The sequence below is a fragment of the Cynoglossus semilaevis genome, chromosome 1, assembly GCF_000523025.1.
Source record: "Cynoglossus semilaevis isolate Cse_v1.0 chromosome 1, Cse_v1.0, whole genome shotgun sequence".
Classification (NCBI taxonomy): Eukaryota; Metazoa; Chordata; class Actinopteri; order Pleuronectiformes; family Cynoglossidae; genus Cynoglossus; species Cynoglossus semilaevis.
Genome location: NC_024307.1, coordinates 21,039,466 through 21,057,606, shown reverse-complemented (window position 1 = coordinate 21,057,606; position 18,141 = coordinate 21,039,466). Strand labels below are relative to the sequence as shown.

Sequence of the window (18,141 nt, the reverse complement as noted above, 5' to 3'; positions counted from 1 at the left end):
CTGCTGCCCTTTTCTTTTACTTTGTAATCTCCCGCATTTTCTACTCATATAAATGTGCAGCATTGCTCCTTTTATCATTTGACGTAGATTTAAGTTATGTTTATTCCTCCTGTTCATCACTTCTCCATCTAATTCTCTTCTTCTGTTGTCTTTAAACCAGTCAGCTCTACTGGCAGATAATCCCTGGTCAATGCTCACTGCGCCTGACCTCACCTCAGCCTTTCTGCTTTTCACAGTCATTGTGCTACGTCTTTATTAGACACAGCTATAACTGAGCGCCATTATTCAGCAGCCAAGGTCAACTCTACTCTTCTGTTCTCTCCTCTCCTTCTCTTTTCTTCTTTTCCTCTGTCCTCTCCTCCTTTTTCCCCTTGCATGCCCAAATTTAAAATTTGTCACCCTCCCTCTTTTATGTTCCCCCTTTTCCTTGCTGCCAAACCATTTCTCCATTCCATATAAGACTGTGAATCACCTCCCTAGTGTTTGCTACACTGGCTGCCAACAACAGGCGTGCACAGCCACTGAAATATACATGGCAGATATGGACACATTCACAGACACTTGCATGTTTCATGTTCTGATGCCCTCGTCCTCACTGCATTATGTATTTTAACCCTATCCTGTTGTCGCATGTACGTGATAATATGCGTCTCAGTGGGGGGCCTACTAATCTCAGACACGTAAAATTATATCCCCCCTAAACCCGTAATGTGGGAGAAATAATGTATGTCCATGTATATAGATGATATGACAACCAGGTCATATTAATGATGTCACATGAATTTGGCTGTATAATTACATTGCTGTTCTCAGAGGCAGGGATGTTATAATTATTCTTTATATATATATATTTATATAACGAATTTTTCCCTTTATTATTTCCATGTTGGGTTTAAATGAGAAATTGGATTGCAGGGAAATGTGTACCTATCTCTTTCATGTAATTGTGGTTAAACCCTTCACCCTACATACACGTACACTTACACACACTGAGATGCAGAAGGAGAGTGAGAGACAAGGGAGTGCTTTGTTTAAGCCAGCGACACAGTAACAAAGTCATTATTAGCACCCAGAACAGATTAGGTTGGAATGGAAATTGAGTAATGGCACGAGGGGCGGAGTTAAAGAGTTAAAACGCTCTACTCTAATCCTCCTCTTCTCCTACTCCATTTTCCCATTTTCTCCCTCCCTTCCACTCGACCTGTGATACGAAGACTGGTGGTCTGACACCAGACAAGACAGGGCACAGAAAGTGACAAGCCAGCGAGGGACAAGGAACAACACCAATGCAATTAACCCCTCTTCCGGCTGACATCTATATTAGTCTTGTTTCTTTTTCTCATGTCTTTTTTTTTCTTGCCCTTTCCTCATCGTAGGCCTTGATTTGTTGGACTCTACCATCTTGTTGGCGTTTCCCTCAAATTAATCAAATCCTTTTTTTTCTTCTTCCCTCTGTCATGGTAGCAGAGGGCTATTTTTCCATTTTTATAATTAGTTTGTGATTCTACTGTTAAGTTAGCTGAAAGGTTAAAATCCGACCTTTTGTGCACATTTATATTTTTTCCTTAACACCAGATTACACGTTGACATGCACGCAGGCCTGAACCTTTACCTTGTCCTTCTTCTCTATGCCTGTGATGTGAGTTAACGCAGTTCGACGCTGTTGTTAACACTTAATTATGTCTTTCCCTGAGGTGCCACTGTGAACCTGTTGTTCTTCCCTGATTTAATCCCTGTTATCTTTTCACCATGTCACTTAATGGCCTTCTCAGTCCCTGCTCTTTTCTTTTCACCTCCCACTTTCCCCACGGTTGTCTCTGCACGTGTCCTCCCCGCTCCACCGTGGTATCTCTCATTACACCTCTATCTCTCTCTCTCTCAGCCACTGCATTGATCCTCATTCTTATCATAGTTGTTGTATTAGCTATCATACTGTGCTATAAACGGATTCTGATATAATTCTCCACCAATATCATATCATCCCATTTCAAGATACAAGTTTAATCTGTTCTACAACTGCACTCATATCTCGATTGAATTTTCCCCATTAGAAATAACAAAAAACAATTAATTCCTTCCAGCCCCCCAGAAATATACAATGTATTAATTTAATTAAATGCCCCCTATCGTAATGTCAAAAACATAGATATAAACAAATATATTGATAATATAAAGTAATAATTATTAAGAAAACATTTTATATTATAGCGATGGATAGTGAGTGAGACGGGCGACAGTGTCGAGTGGAAAAATTGAGCTCGGGTGAGCACTCGTAACTAGACAAAGAAAATGTACCTGTATTCCAGGTAGCTCGTATCTCGAGGTTCCACTGTAGTTGCTACAATTTATCACAGGTTTCAGTGTTGATTTCTGGCTCGTTCTTGTACGTACTTTATGACAAATTTTCGTCAAATGTGCTGCATAATTAGGGTTGGTATAGATATTTGCGTAATTATCAGGTCCTTCTTAAATCCTTTCATTTCTATGACTCATTACCCCAGTTCTCATCTGTGAAGTTCTCTGCATGCCACTTACTTAGGCCTTTTTTTTTTCAACTTTCTGTTTCTTTATAGGCACTCTTGGCTTTTATAATCCCATTATTTCTCCAACTCTGCATGATCCTCTCTCCATCTTTGTGCACACCTTTTTTAAAATTGTATTGTTTCCAGTGCCATTAAATTCTTGTCCAGTTTGGCACTTAAATTGGCCTACATGTTGCTTGATCTGGTTGTGATTTGCACACGTTTTTAAAATTGGTCCAAGCACTTTCAGTCCAACCTGCAAACTTTTAAGGCGGTGTACACTCTTACTGGCCTGGTATCATTAAAGTATAGACCTGTTTTTACCCAGCATATTGATGCTATTTGTAGACGACACGATGGGCTTCAGTTTAAACTGCATTTGCTGCATGATTTAGGGCAGACAAAAAAACTCCCATGGCCAGATAAAGGACAAAGTGTTAGTATACTTAAATTCATGCTGGAGAGGTGGAACGGTTATTCTAACAGATGGCACCACAGAGGTCGCTTTACAAATGCTGCCTCATTAATATGGAGGGGCTTTCTTTTCCTCCCTTTTTGTCCTTCGGGTACTTGGTATCACCGTGTTGGCATTAAATAGAGGCCAAATGTGCCAATTTGGTTGCATTCCCACAGCAGTTACACAAAATGTTTAATTTTCTGGGACATCAAAACTAATAATAATGATAGTAATAAAGACATTTTGTATTTCTTATATTAAGACTTAGTGTGAAGGAGAAAAAAAGGAAGCTAAGCTGATGTCTTCACAGTGAGCTGTACCCTGTAGATGCCACATGGAAGGCACCCCACCTGGTACTGTCACAGATGCCATCGGTATCAGACAGACACTAGAAGCTAATTAAATCTTGCAGCCATGCAGTGTGCTCTGCTGTCATTACAGACACATAATAAAGCACTTTTTCTAACATGGCCATGTTGAGAGAAACAGAAAAAAAAAATCTAATTAACACAGTGTTTAAATGAGAGTCTTGAAAGGACTCTCCTGAGCTCACGTTACTTGGATGGCTCTTTGTGGACATAAATCCAATCTGACTTTATTTGTAGTTAATGCTGCAGACACAAGCCTGTCTGCTTTGCCAGCGGCTCATACGTAGCTTTGGTTTGTTTTAGGCTTTAAAGTTATCTTTCCTCCTGTTACTGTCTGTGAGCTGTGCTACTATGATTACTCCTGCGGCCAAACACATGCAGCGGCAGCCGCAACACTATCAACGACCCCAAAGGAGGTACACAAATCCCTGATAGAGGACATTAAAACTCACTCCCCTGTTCTCTTCTTTTGAATTCATGAGTCAGTTTCTCTCCGGCTGACGCCCTCTGTTCTCAGACCTGGTAGCTGGTGTGATAGTGCGATTTACCTTGGCATGTTGATAACATGATAGAAATCTATACTAGAAATCCCTGACTACATCATCCCTCTTTTCAAATACTGCCCTCCTTCCATTTCCTCTTTATCTGTCCTAGGAGACAGATTTCGTTGCTTCCTCCCTCAGAGCCCTTATACTTCTCTCTTCTACTCTTTGAACTTTCTTCTTTTCCAATTCGCTTTAGAGTTTATATCTCAATTTCACCTTCGAGATAGCCGCAGTGTCTCACTCTGTCTCCTTGGGGACAGTTCTGTGTTGTGATGAAGGTGTGATTTGTTTAAAGTCAGACATTTTAGATAATTTAAACTCTACCTTCTGGATTTTCAGCATTTCTCCTGTGACTCTTTGCAGAGGCCCGGTCTATTTTTTTCCCGGAGCATCTTTGTGTTTGACAGCGCTTTCTTTTTTTTTTTTTTTTTTGTCTGGAGCTGCACAGCTGAGCCCCCAGCTCTGCTGATGCTACTGTTTCCTTATCTAAAAAGTTTGTACTTTCACAAAGGGCGTTTCACCAGTACAAACCTTTTGTTTTGAAGAGGTATTTGACTCCATAGAAATTGAATGCATTTTCTTCAAATAATCCAGCAGCATATTCTGCAAATGTCAGTGTCCGGCTTTGACTCATTTTTTGCTGTGCTTTAAATATGATTAATATGATTTCTCATGCAAAGCTCCCTGAGATGGACTTCCTATTTTTCACAGTGGAATTTGAACTGCATTCAATCATTCTGTTTTTTTCCCCGTGTTTAATATCAGCCCATGTCGAAGGACTGCCAAACTCATTTGTTTGATTTCAATGAGACACCATTTCACCTCCTCACCTCCATCCTTTCCTTTCTCCAAATCACTTCCCAGCAGTAGTTTGCAGTGATGCGGGGCTTTCACAATTTTTCACCGACTGTATTTCCTCTTCCCTCTGCTCCCTTCTGACCTAATTAGTTTCTGTTTATTTTTATACCTCTACTTGCTTTCTCTTTTCTAAACTTCTGTGAGCTCCATCCTCATTTCATAATGACGGACAGAAGGATTTCTCAATCATTATGTGAGTCCTCCCAGCTACCACTCTTCTCTTTCGTTAGCCCTCAGTGTATTTCTGTTCTACACTTTTATTTTTTTCCTTTTGTGCTACTACTTTCCAGTGATGGATAAGAATAATTACTGTTAGCTTTCCCCTACTTGTTTTTATTTATTTATTTTTCTTCCTTGAGGTGGATTTTGTCCCACTTCTCCCTATTCTCTTAAGTGTCTGTCAGGCTCTCTCCTATTTCCCATCCTTCTTTTATCTGAATCTCTCCCTTGGTGATTTGGGTAGAACCAATCTACGATCCTTCCTGTCCTCCTTGGTCCCTCTCCTCTACCTCTTGAAGTCTCAGAGGCCTCATTCATATCATGTAATTCCACATTATTATTATTTTTCAGACTCTGTCCATCAAACGGTCTACTGGTGTCTTTTCCTTAACCTTTAGTTTCCAATAAATCCTCCAATACTCCCTAGAGCTTTCCAAGTATCCAATATTATTTCTCTTCACTCATACTCTCTCAACCATTTACAGGCCGGTACAAGACACCAAAAATAACCTTTACTTCCTCTGTGATCTGTCCTTGTATTCCACTCACATCCATATCTGCCTATTAAATAACTTCAAACGTATTTGACTTCTGTCTTTTTGGTAATCCCCTGAGAAACTCAGATGTGTTGAGGCGGGACAGCTAGACTTTTAGATAATAATGTATAAAAAAGTGAAGGCAAATCTGGTAGTTACACATGCTGATGTTTATCATTAACATGAGTAATGGGTCAAAATGATATTATATATGTATAAATGTATATAGCAACAATTGTACTGACCTGTAGATGAGGGTCTCATCCGCTGAACAGTTGTACTGTATTTGATACATCCAGACAACGTAATTTGTCGCCAAACGTCCTAAATCCCATCGGACCTGAGCGGAGGTCGAGGTAATTCCTTGTACTCCAACCATCTTTCCTTCATCCTCATCCTCATCATCATCCTCCATGCTCCCTCCATCAGGTCGATCTCCTACGGAGGCCCTGCCACTGCTTGCGTCTTCATCCTCAGCTCCACCTTGCCTCCCATGTTCTACCTCTGCACCACGTCCTGCATTATTAATCCCTCCACTTTTCCCTGTACTGATATCAGAGGAGCCGGGATCAGTCCGTAAAATCCCATTGGTCACATTTCTGTTGTTCTTTGTATTCACATTGGTATTCCCTGTCTTTCCACCTCCACCTCGGTGAGGCAGTGGAATTATTTTCAGGTCAACGGTTGCAGTTGCTTCTCCCGCTGCGTTTATTGCAATACATGTATATGCTCCATCATCCCGGGCAACTGTTACTAAGATATCCAAGGTTCCATTACTGAAAGAGCTCGTCCGGGATGAGTTTGCGATAATGCGGTCATCTGGTGAAACCCAGTGTATTACTGGCTCTGGATCGCCAATGGCTCTGCACTTAAGTGTGGCTCGCTGACCCTCCAGAACCCACAGCTTGTGGGTGTGACGGGTGATAAGTGGCGGCTCACAAGTAAATTCTTCTTCGGGAATTGACCAGAAATACCTGAGACACAAACAGAAGGAAGATGGAAGAGGGTGAACAACATCACCTCTCTTTGCTTCGAAGAGTGTTTTGAAGACTGTCATACATTAACTTTGAGATCTATCTGCTCTTGTCAGTGAGTTTTAAGGATAAAGTTCAGTGGTGCAGAACCATCTGAAGATTTCCCCATGATACTTTGTACAAACAAGACAAAGCAAATGGTAATTAATTTTGATGATGATGGCCGATGACTACAACAGATGCTCATTTTGTTTTTGTTATTGCTCTATACTCTTGACTGGGGGGACCTGAACACTAGAAAAAATGCTGGATAAATCCAGGGAGGAGATGGACCCTGAGGTTAAATTAATTCTAAGACGTTTGCAGTTTACAACGCTATTTTACAGCTCAATTCTTAGTGTCATTAAAGTGTATGTATTGTGCAAACTAATAATTCACTTGATCAACCGTCTTAAAATATTAAATGGTTTCTTATGTTTCAAATCAGACACTCCAACATTTACCTTCCGGCCAGGTGAGCAGGTGTGGCACAAGTCTCCATGTCGTCACTGCGTATGAGACGCCGTAACCAAACCAACTCACAGTTGCAGTGTAGTGGGTTACCTCCAAAATTCAAACTTATCACAGCGTTGTAGGGAGTTGGACTTATAGCACCAGTTTGTGACCTAAAGACGAGAGAGATAAATGTTCACTCAGGGAGAACTGTGTTGCAGAAAAACAGAGGATCAAAAAAAAAATTAAATAATTTCCATAAATATATAAAAAATTGAGTACAGTAAAATATTTACCAGCAGAGTGCAAGAACAATAAAAGCAGGTGGTCAAATTTAAATTAGCCAGTTTCTGAAGATTGTGGCATTTAGAAGAAAGATTGAACTCAAATGAAAGGTAATTAGGAGGATTGCTCACCTAAGAAGCTCTCAGTTTAACTAGTCAGGGTTTTATTTGAATATTTAAATCCTGTAGTACACATTTTTGCAAATAATGTGATAATATTTTCTTAATGGGTAACAGTTCTATGTGAAATTAACTGGTCAAGTGTAAAGTTTATATTCATGCATACGTCTTGCATGCATTCTTACACACGTTTGACCTATTTTAGTAATAAGTATGAACGAAGAGAATGATAATTTTAGCTGAGCAACAGAAGCATCAGCATGTCCTCATTTATTCTGTTGGGCTTTAGCCTGAATGGCTAAGCATTTTTCATGTACTTGAAATACTGAGCCTTGAAAAAGGAGCTCTGGCTGTGCAGGTTGTCTCACAAAGACTGACTCACAAGAACTTTCTTGGCATTGTCACAGATTTATCATAAAATATAAATAGGAATTCTATCGTGACTAATGGCATTTGTACTTGACAAAAAAGTCTGCAGTCCAAAGAAAGTTGCCTTGGCTTGTTTTTCATGGGTTTATCTTACCAAAGTTAAAATATCACTTTGTGATAACTGTGGCTGTTCAGCTTGGCAGAGTTATTGGATATAAAACCGAACTTTTTATCCTCCACTGTACCTGTTGTCGCTTCTGTTTTAGTCAGTGGAGTGGAAAGAACAAAGGCTTTAATGGTGCATACATACTGTACTCTACACATGGATTATTTAGTAGCAAATAAATATGCAATGGGGTAACTAAAAATGGAACAGTATCCGTATACAGTACCTATTGTGTTTTATGTGCCAAACCATTTCATCTTCAAAGCCACATAGAGGTTTTCTGGCTGTGGCATCTAGCAGAGGCATAGTTTTGTTAACAAAAAATACAAAATGTTTAGGAGCTAACCTTGCAAAGAAAGGATCTGGAGGCAGTGTTCGAAGCCTGTTGGAGGTCATATCCAGTCTGGCAAGCTTATACAGCTCTCCAAAGACTCCTTCTGCTATGTGGTCTATGAGGTTATGATCCAAGTTCAAAGTGTGCAGACTGGCCATGTTCTGGATGGACTCCCATGGTACTCTGTAGAAGATAATGAAGAGAAAATGAGCTTGAGATGTGTGGAATTGCAAAGTTTTGGGATTCTTGTTTATTTTGGTACTTTGCTTTAAGGAATGGAGAAAAGAAAATAATATCTCTTGAGAATATCAAGCGCTGGGAGCACAGCGTTTGTGCTCACATAATATCCATTTGTGCAGATTTACAGTTTATAAAAGGAAGAGTAAGATATTACTGCAGGTAATACAAATTACTTTTGGTCTGATGCAGTGTGCACTGTAGGTATGCTTTTGAGAAGGTATTACCTTAAGAACTGAGAAAAATCTGTGCGTGAAAAGTGTGGAAAATAGGATATAATAAAAAAAAAATTTTTGGAGCCATAGTTGTGCCGACGCAATTTGATTTAACTTTTGCCTGTGGTCCTATTTTCTGTTGGATTCTTTCATTCTGATTACGTGATGCAGCTGTCTGAGTCAACAATTTCTGTTTCACTTATCCTATAAACACTTTCTGTAATATGTAATATCTGTAATATTTAAATACTGGGGACACTATTCTCCTAGCCAAGTTGAGATGAAGGACAGGCCACAGGGTTCCCAGTGAGATGGTTAATGTAGACTCTAAATGGAAGCTGACAGCGGAAAATAAGCTGAATTCATCAACTCAGTGGGACAGTATGGAGAGATTAGGGTATTTATAAAGGCTCTCATCATCGTCTTGTTGTCTGATTTAGTTTATATATTGTCTTGGGATTAGGGGTGTAGGCTATTATACACACATATATATAATGGAAAACTGACTAAATAGGTCTCCATTTTACAAAAAAAAAAAAAAAACAGGATAGGATAGGATGAATGAAATCACGATGCTTGAGAGTTTCGCTGGTTACTACAGACACGTACCTCCTGAGGTTGTTGTATGACATGTCCAGGTCCTCGAGAGTAAGCAGAAAGTCATCGAAGGCCTGGCCAGAGACTTTTATCAACTGGTTGTTGTTGATGATCAAATGTTGCAGATTAACCAAACCTGAGAGGTCCCTTGGCCCAAGTGTTGTCAAACGATTTCCTAAAAGTACAAACACACGTCAAGACACATAGGCTCTTTCATTCAGCTTCTTTTTAAATGTAACCATTTGCAAATGCATGGTTTTAAGGCTGTTTTATCGTGGCTCACCGTCAAGGTGCAGAGAGCGCAGACTTTCCAGGTCAGAAAACGCCATGGGTCGAATCAGGTGGATTGTGTTTCTGGACAGAGTCAGATCAACCAAGCCTGTCATGTTAGCAAAGTCAATCCCGCCCACTTCTGTGATGAAGTTGTCAGCCAGCCGCAGCTCCACGGTGCGTCGGTCAATGTGTGGGGGGACAAACAGGAGGCCCTTGTCGGCACAGAGGGTGCTAAGTGACTCTGAAAGGTTGCGACAGACGCAGTGGAAGGGACAGGTCGAGACCACGCCCCAAGTCTCCCCTGCTCCAATCAGAGACGGCAGGAGGCAGCATGTGACCAAAGTTAGCCAGTGGAATGCCGGGACAGGGACAGACCCAAGAAATGTTCTTTTTGTAGTCCTGGGGCAAGCGCAGTGAAGGAGATGGGATGAGGAGGGTAGGGATGAGATCAGGAAGGAGGGAAGAGGAGAACGAGAGAGGTTGAATGGAGGGAAAAGGGAGGGAATTGCAGAACTTTCTGCCCGTTGCTCGCGGTAGCTGTGTGAGTGGGGCAGGTGTTTCTGTCTGCAGGGATTGAGGGGTGGGGGGACAGGCATGGTAGAACGCCTGGCTATCCACAGACCTGGAGAGAGAGGAAAAGGAAGAATGAAATGGTTGAAGAGGTTGTTACTGGTTTTTAAAGCTATGATGTCTGGGATGCCAGACGTCCACTTGGTCTTACAAGAACTATTTTGTGTCTTCCTCTAAAAGTTCTTCTTTGCGCTAATGTTCACTTCATGCTCCATTGGTTTAATAACCTCAGTGTTTGGTGACCTTGCAGCACATGTTTTATTCTCCCTGTGACTCTGACATGTACACTTGCAAGCAGAGGAACCCTGCCTCTATACCACCACATCTCATTGCCTAGCAACAGCATCCCAAAAAAGAGAAAACAGCCGGTCCCCTTAGTAACAGCTACCTGGAAACCCGCAAGAGCAGATTAGACACGTGTCATACCGTCAGAGTAACTGTGAAGGCTGTGATTGTCAGGGAATCAAATGCGGGTCATCTCCCTGTCAGCCTTAATTCCACAGTGAGATTTAAGCCAAGCACTGTAGGTCTTAGTAGGCTTAGTGTCGCAGAGAAAACAGAAGATTTACATTGTAATCTCACACATCAGGAACATCTCCCCGTAGACACAGACTTTGGGACAGATACATTCCTAAATACAGCTTCACTGATGATCAGGTGCAGATGAGTCACTGCCACTGATTGGCGTGCATAATAGTCGTCATAGAAACTGTAACCTAGTTACAGGCAGAGTGACACGGAGTGTTGATTAGTCAGCAGCGGTGACTTGGAGGAGAAAGATAAGAAGCAGAGTCACAGACAAACACCTAGAAACTGTATCACAAGAGACAGGAAGGTGTATTTTTACATGGAGTTGTTTACACACCTGTCAAGTGAGAAAGTGGCGGCAACCTAAACCGCAGAGCACAAGTCTTACACTGTCTTAAATCCTGCTTCCTCTGTAGCCTGGCATGTGTTTGCTGCTCAGTGTTTTCGAGACTTAACGTGCACGTTTGTGTTTGTGAATGAGCTTGGGATTACGATCGAGTTCAGACATTGAGATGGTATTGATGTAAAAGCGCCACTGCTTCCTGTGCCAGTTTGCATTGTTCTACACCAGCGTCTTCTTTGTTCTAGTTCCAAAGTGTGAACTCTTTATTACTTAAAACTACTGTCCTACTTTTGAAACCATCACTCTACAGTGCTGTGTTGCACTGCTCTGAACAATGGTACGTCTAAATCTCAGGCTCTGAGTTTAAAAAAAAAAAAAAAGAAGCTCACAGAAGAATGAAAATAAGCTGTATCTGCACAGTCATTATGGATTACTCAAGCCCCCAGAGGCTCCCAGCATTATCTCCTCTACCATTACCCTGTAACCTTTTAGAAAACTAAAATACACTCGCTAATCATTTAACCAACCAGTGTGCTTGTTGTTAACCAGATAGGAAAGGCAGAGGAACATTCCCTGCCCATTCATATTGGATTTAAATTAGGCTGGATGAAAGAGTTTTTGTTTGGTGCATCATTTAATTATTCACTGTTTCTTGTCAAGTTGAGTCAAGCATGTGGCTCAGCTGCAGTTGAATGCTCTAATCTAAAGACACGGTACCTCGTCACATGCACTGTCTGCTAATGTTTAAAATAAGAAGCGTCTTTCCATTTATTTTTGGTGACACATTCATACATCTTTGCAGTGATTGGTCATGTCAGAAGTCGTAGCTCTGTGAATTCATGCATTTTTGCATTTAAGTTCTCACAGTTGTTGTGTTTGGCAAAAGAAAGACATCGAGATTTCTCTCCTCCCTACTTTACATTGCTAAAGCATGCAGACCAGACAGTTAACAACTGTCAGTGCAGTCGTGCTCTCTCCAGTTACTTTCAGCTCCTTCATCTGACATTCATATTTGCCTTAATTGCAACTTTCCAATGTTTTCCCACTCTTACTCCCTGTCTGCCTTACTGCTGTGATGGTAATTTATTTTTCTGGTCTTACTCACTTTCTTTTGTGGTAATACTCACATCCTCTGCCCCATTCTCATCACAGTGTTGCTCTAACCTCTCCTCTTCTCACTGTCTCCCCCATTAAGGATTGCTCATTGTTTTCTTGTCATCTATTCTCTTGCATCTCTGTGTCACCCAGTGTTCTTTCTTGTTTATGCTGTCTCTCCATTCTTTCTCAACTTTCATCTTATGACCCTTTATGCCTCTGGCTTCTCTGGCAAATTTTCCTCTTTTTCTTTTTTAAATCTTATCCCCTCCTTCTCCTTTTCTTTCTGCCTTTGTGACTGTCATGTCTGCCCTTGAGGCAACCTGGGTGAGACAGTGTTATCAGTCATAGTTCTACCTCACTACCTTTCCTCACTCTCCCCCCACCCCTGTCTTTGGCCTGATGTCTCTGGTTTTTGCCCCTTCCTCTTCCAGACTCTAAATATCATTTCCTCTGTATCACTTTTTTTTTTTACAGCTCCTAATTTCTTTTAACGCTAAAATGCGTCACGTTCCTCTTAACTTTTCAAAAGCACTACTTGATCCATCTATCCTACATTTATTTTACATTCTCACCTTCCCTTACTTCAAATTTGCTCAAACTACTGAATGTCCCACACCTTCCTTTTCCTCATTTTCTTTTTACCTTTTCTTTACCTCTCTTCCTATCAATTTCTAACTCCCTGAAGCCTTACTTCTGCTAGTTCTGCATCTCCCTTTTCCCTAATCTCCTGCTTTCTTTATTAGGCGGCAGATCTCATTTGCAACTAGAGCAGTACAATTTTGAAGCACTCTTTCTCTCTCACTCTGTATCTCAGTCTTTCTCATTTTCTCACACACACACACACACACACACACACACACCCACACACCCCAGTCTGTCCACTTCCAGATCGATCTGACCCATAAAGCTGGATAACACCACGGCTGATTCGTTAACACTCCACCTCTCGCAATTTAATTCACTCTCAAACTCTACTGCATCCTCCCTCATGTTTTCTGGCTGCTCCACAGAGGGCAGCTTTTATGAGTACATTCACTTGTTAACAGACTGGAGATCTGCGCCATGATGAAAGTAGTGCCATTTTTAAGTTCCAAGTTAAGTTACTGCAAGTGGAAATCACAAACAAAGACTATTTTGACTTTCACTGCTCATGTTGCTAACTTCCTAACAAGTGTGTCTATCAGTATTTACCCCTTATTTCTTATTTCCTTCATCATCTTTACCTCCTTCTTCAAACACCATCCAGTGCAGATGCAACAGCAGATGTTTCCTTGCTGCAGATCAATAAGGTTTTATCTTACGAGCTGGACTATTGCAGGTGCAGGATGGTATGTGTCAGTATCTGAATGTGTTTGAGCAGTCGCCTATCTACAACGTTAAGTGTAAGCTAATGTAATGCACAGTGACATATATTAAGTGGCTAGTGTACATAAATAGCCTGCTCTGCAGAGATTAGACACTACTGCCTGTCAAGTGTGTGCATTTGAGCCCGTGCATGTGAATTATTATTTCATTCCTTCTGCATTAAGGGCGCTCTGACATAAGAGAGTCTAGAGTCTGCTGCCGTATCAGCAGCAAGAAAACACAGGTGAAAGCAAACACACACACGTTGGCTGGAATTTGGCTTTCAGATGTTGCGGGTGTGCGAGTGTCCAAAGCCACAGTTTTCCTTTGTTCGGTTTATTTTGGGATGTGTTTTGCAATAGCACTATGGCTGTTTCCTCATGTCCCCGGAGAACACAGAACAGACTGGTGGGGTGGGCCGCATGAAGCAAGAGCAAGGAAACATGAACTAAAATGCTCTGTGGAGGGTTTCACCTTGTTGTCTGTGTGTTGGAGCAAGCAATACTCAGAAAAGCAAAGCAGCGTCACGTGAACGAAGAAATGTTTATCAAGTTACAGCCAGCAGAACTGAGCTGTGGTCCTGACCTTAATAACATCTGCGATGATTGAGATGATAGATGTGGCTGCTTCCCTGTATGTATCCAGAGATGTAAGACACATTTGCACTTTTGCCCTTGCATCTTTATCTATCAAACAATGAATCTGAGTTTCCATCTGTGTGTAACTGCCAGTACCTTTATAATTGACTTTAATAGGGCATGCTGCGGTGTTAACTAACAAGGAAACTGGGGAATGCTGTTGAAAGCACTTAACACTTGCCGAGTAATCCCCAGATATGATTGGAGTGTGCATAGGTGAAACACAAAGCTCCATACAGAACAGCTGACAGCCATTCATCTGTGTGTTTTGGTAAATACACAATCTGATCCAGTTGAAGTGTAAATCATAATGAAGTAGTGACTGGGTTGATCTCGACCCTGCTGTGTTGAATCAGATGTCGGGGTTATACACACACTCTCTCTCTCTCTCACACACACACACACACACAGACATAGGTAGTCCCTTAGTCCCCTGGATTTCTCAAATGATATATTTTCTTGCTCAAAATCTGGGTGCTTAATATAAGCTTAGCACTTGCACACAGAACAACAGCGAGCATACCAAAACAGTCTACCCACACAAACATAATTATAGGGAGGCCAACACACACACACACGTACACATACACACACAAATTCTCTCCAGGCAAGGAACAAAAGAACGCCCACATAGCCTCTTCAAGCAGCAATCGTGTGCACTGTAAACCCACTCATCCTTTTGATACTATCACTCCTCTGTCATTTCTGTCATATTTTGTTTCTTTTAGTCATCCAGGATTAAAAAAAAAAAACACAACCAGAGGGATAACAGCATTGGCTACAAAAACAAATAATGAATGTTGGGTGCAACAAGAGGCTAACTGCATGAAATCCAGTGAGGGGGACGAGTGAAACAGAAGCATTTGAGAGGAGAGTGCACAAGATGGAGGAGGGAGTTGGTGTCAGATGGAAGAGAAATGGAACAGTGTACAATAAGTAGTTGAGGTGTGTGGAAGGAGGAAGAGTTTCAGGAAGTCAAAGCAATGAGGAGTCGCTGTGTATGAATGTGTGTCGTTAAGCGGACGGGCTGAGAAATATGTAAAGGAGATAAACGGGTGAAGGCAGCCATCCATCAGTGTCAGAGAGAGGGATGAGAGAAAGAGGAGATTTGATTATGGAAAGGAAGAGCTGCGGTAAAAATGAGTTTGAAAAGCATGGCTTTCATGATGGAGAGAAACAGACAAGGAGCAGAGGACAGAAAAGACAAGGAGGTCTTATTGGTTTTAGGAATGGATGCTAGGATGATGAGGTGTGGACAGAGGGGAAGCTGGACAAAGGTTAATGATCAAGAGATTGATCAAAATGCTGCCCAGGTTGACTGGAGGCGTGCTGGTGATTTTCATACTGGGTCTGTTTGGTCACATAAAGTACTTGAATTGTAATGTTTTGTTTCCAAAGTTGGAAAACAATTAGTTGGTGCAACCTCTGAAAATGTATTAAAGAGGATTTGACCACTATGTGAGTAACAAACACCTTAATGTTTACCATGACGTGTCTCCCACCGCTATGGTTGTTTTTTAAAAAAAAAAAAAAACACAGCAAAATATTTTAAAATATTTATTGTAACCAAGATATTTTAAACATTTTTTTGGAATTTAGCATTTATGACTCTGTATGACTATATCTGTTGATTAATCAATAATCATGATTATTATTCCAGATAAAATTATGTTCTTAAATATGTTCTTAAATAATGGAAACAAAACAAGTATTGAAACTAAATAATAATTTAAATCCAATCAGACATTTCAGAGTTTTACTCATTAGTATGGACTCTCTCTAAGTTACAAGTATTCTTTCTTAATGTGACAAATTGGGAATTGGAAAGAAAAACAACAAATCAATTAATCTGCCATTAATTGCTCGATGTGTACTCATCTTTATGTCTTGCACAGTCAGGGTTTGCCTATTGAACCCCTGAGGTAGGGAGAAAATGGGAAATAAAAGAAAAGTACTGCAGCGTGTTCTCTTTAAAATAAAAGGACTGCAGTCGGCTCACAGCAGGCCTCCAAAATAACACAGCTCCAATGAAATTCACAACTTAACTAAATTGTCCTCAAGCTAAGCATCGAGGGAGAAATATCCAACGTGTGTTTATGATTTAGCATTTGTACACAGCTGCATGCAGGACCCTCTCTGAATAAGTCCTGTCGAAATCCTTCCTTCTTGGAAGATTTGGATAATTGTGTCTTTCCAAAGTTTCCATAATTGGTTTTCCTCAGTGTTATTGTTTAGGTTGTTTTTGAACTCTGAAATTGTTTGCTATGTTTTAAAATGTATAGAAATGTGCCCAAGTGAGCAATTCCAGCACTTTCTTCGTGTTCATGTGTTTAGTCTGGGATATTCATTTCTTTTTTCTTCAGGCTACAGGACCTTATTTGAAACTTCCAACAGTCCATTATTATTTATACTTATGAGAAGGGAAAACACCTTTACGATTGGAAATTACAATAACTCGACACTTTGAAGCCTGACCTAGCTCTTTTTTTTATTTATTTATTACAAGGGGAAAAAAAGGAGCCATGCTTTAGAATTTCACTTTGAAAAAAGTTTACTAACCATTGTCTCCTGCAGTTCTTTTGAAGTTTGTTTATTAAAGAAAGCCAGGCTTATAATAGGCCTGACAGCAGAAGGTGCTGATATTTGACTATATTTGAGGGGGTGAGGAGTTCCACTAGTCTTCTGATTTATTGCAGGCTGTGATTTGGTCAAGCGTGAAGTCTTGTGAAAAGGGCAACAAGAAAATCTCAGGCAGTGAACCGTAGCATTAAGTGGCTCCTGCACTAACTTGCCTTTTGACTGTTGAATTCTGTACCAGAAGTCACTCTCCAGCACTTTTGTGTCTCCCAGTGCTTCACCCCTACTTTAACGACATCGTTCAGAGACTAGTGTGTCATTGGTGGTGAAGCTAAAATGCATGAGCATGTTGTTAAGTAAAACCTGTCCTCATTCACATGGGATCTGCAACAATAGTGACCTCAAGTGAAATCAGTCGTAATAAGACCCTAACAAACCCCTTGGAAACACAAAGAACAATTCATTAACATACATGTATAATCCAACATGGTGACCTGTCCAGTTCTGGTAGAAACATTTCCCCGCTACTTTTAGAGTTTCTGTAATTTTGTTTCCTCCCACATGGCTGCACAGCTTGGGGATAAATATTTTCTGGGAGGTAAATGGAATTGGCAAACAACAAAGGTGACAATGATTTCCTTTGGCACTTAATTGGCACATATTGTGCCAGAGGAAGCAGTCTCAGCCTGATCCATTATGGAGCTCTCATTTTAATTTTCATGTTTCATCCATTACCTGGCTTCAGACACAGTCCAAGCTTTACTAGTATTCATGGCCACGTTTATTTTGTATTCTTCTTTTTTTTTTTTTTACATTACTTTGAAGCCACAAAGGAGCAGCTTTGTCCCTGGTGCTTCAGTATTGGTGAACACAAAGGAGGACCTCAGCGTCATCTTTTCTGAAAGTCCTTTTGTTGACAGCAGCGCAAGATTAATTCTGAACAGCTCTGAAAATGTTGCTGTGGGATATACTTCTAACACCCAAGAAAATGAGGGACATAAAGTGCTATAAACAACCATGGCACCTCGGTTTCCCTGTTTAACCAGGATCTCTTTTTATTCAGAGGAGTTATTCTTCTCCAGGAATTGCTGTCATATTGGTGCTGTCATGTTGTGTCGGTAAAGGAGCATCACAGCTATGTACAGTATGATTAAAATTCACAGTAACATGTTCGGAGATTAGGGCAGTGAAGCCAACAATGGATGGCTGACAGTGTCTGTATTTTTACAGACAGTGTTTGTGAATGCATTTTCTGTGTAATGTGTTTCACTGATTTAGAAATTAAGAATGGAGGCAGGGGGCAGTAGAAGGCACTAAAAATAAACTGTAAAATAATTCCCAAATGCCTTAGTATATTGTTATTTGTGCCCTGCCCATATAATAAATGAATATTATATATTCCTCTCATCTGTGGTGTACTATAAAAGTCACTAAAAACAGGGAAACATTGAAAGCATCATAATCTCACCTCGAAAAA

General features: G+C 40.7%; 2 protein-coding genes across 4 annotated transcripts in view; one reads left to right on the top strand and one right to left on the bottom strand.

Moving 5' to 3' along the window:
- pcxb (pyruvate carboxylase b) overlaps positions 1–18,141 on the top strand; it is a 236,066-nt gene that overhangs the window by 143,521 nt on the left and 74,404 nt on the right. The gene's annotated exons all lie outside the window — the stretch shown is intronic.
- LOC103384998 (leucine-rich repeat and fibronectin type-III domain-containing protein 4) overlaps positions 1–18,141 on the bottom strand; it is a 30,608-nt gene that overhangs the window by 3,674 nt on the left and 8,793 nt on the right. The window contains exons 3-7 of one of the 2 annotated variants that reach the window (XM_008318742.3): positions 9,577–10,188; positions 9,306–9,468; positions 8,257–8,427; positions 6,983–7,144; positions 5,751–6,479 (exon numbers count right to left, since the gene is read on the bottom strand). In XM_008318742.3, coding sequence (XP_008316964.1) covers positions 5,751–6,479; positions 6,983–7,144; positions 8,257–8,427; positions 9,306–9,468; positions 9,577–10,162 — 1,811 coding nt within the window. In that variant the 5' untranslated portion in view covers positions 10,163–10,188. Of the gene's footprint in view, positions 1–5,750; positions 6,480–6,982; positions 7,145–8,256; positions 8,428–9,305; positions 9,469–9,576; positions 10,462–18,141 lie in introns of those variants that run through there. The other variant, XM_025056156.1, reaches the window with a different exon arrangement.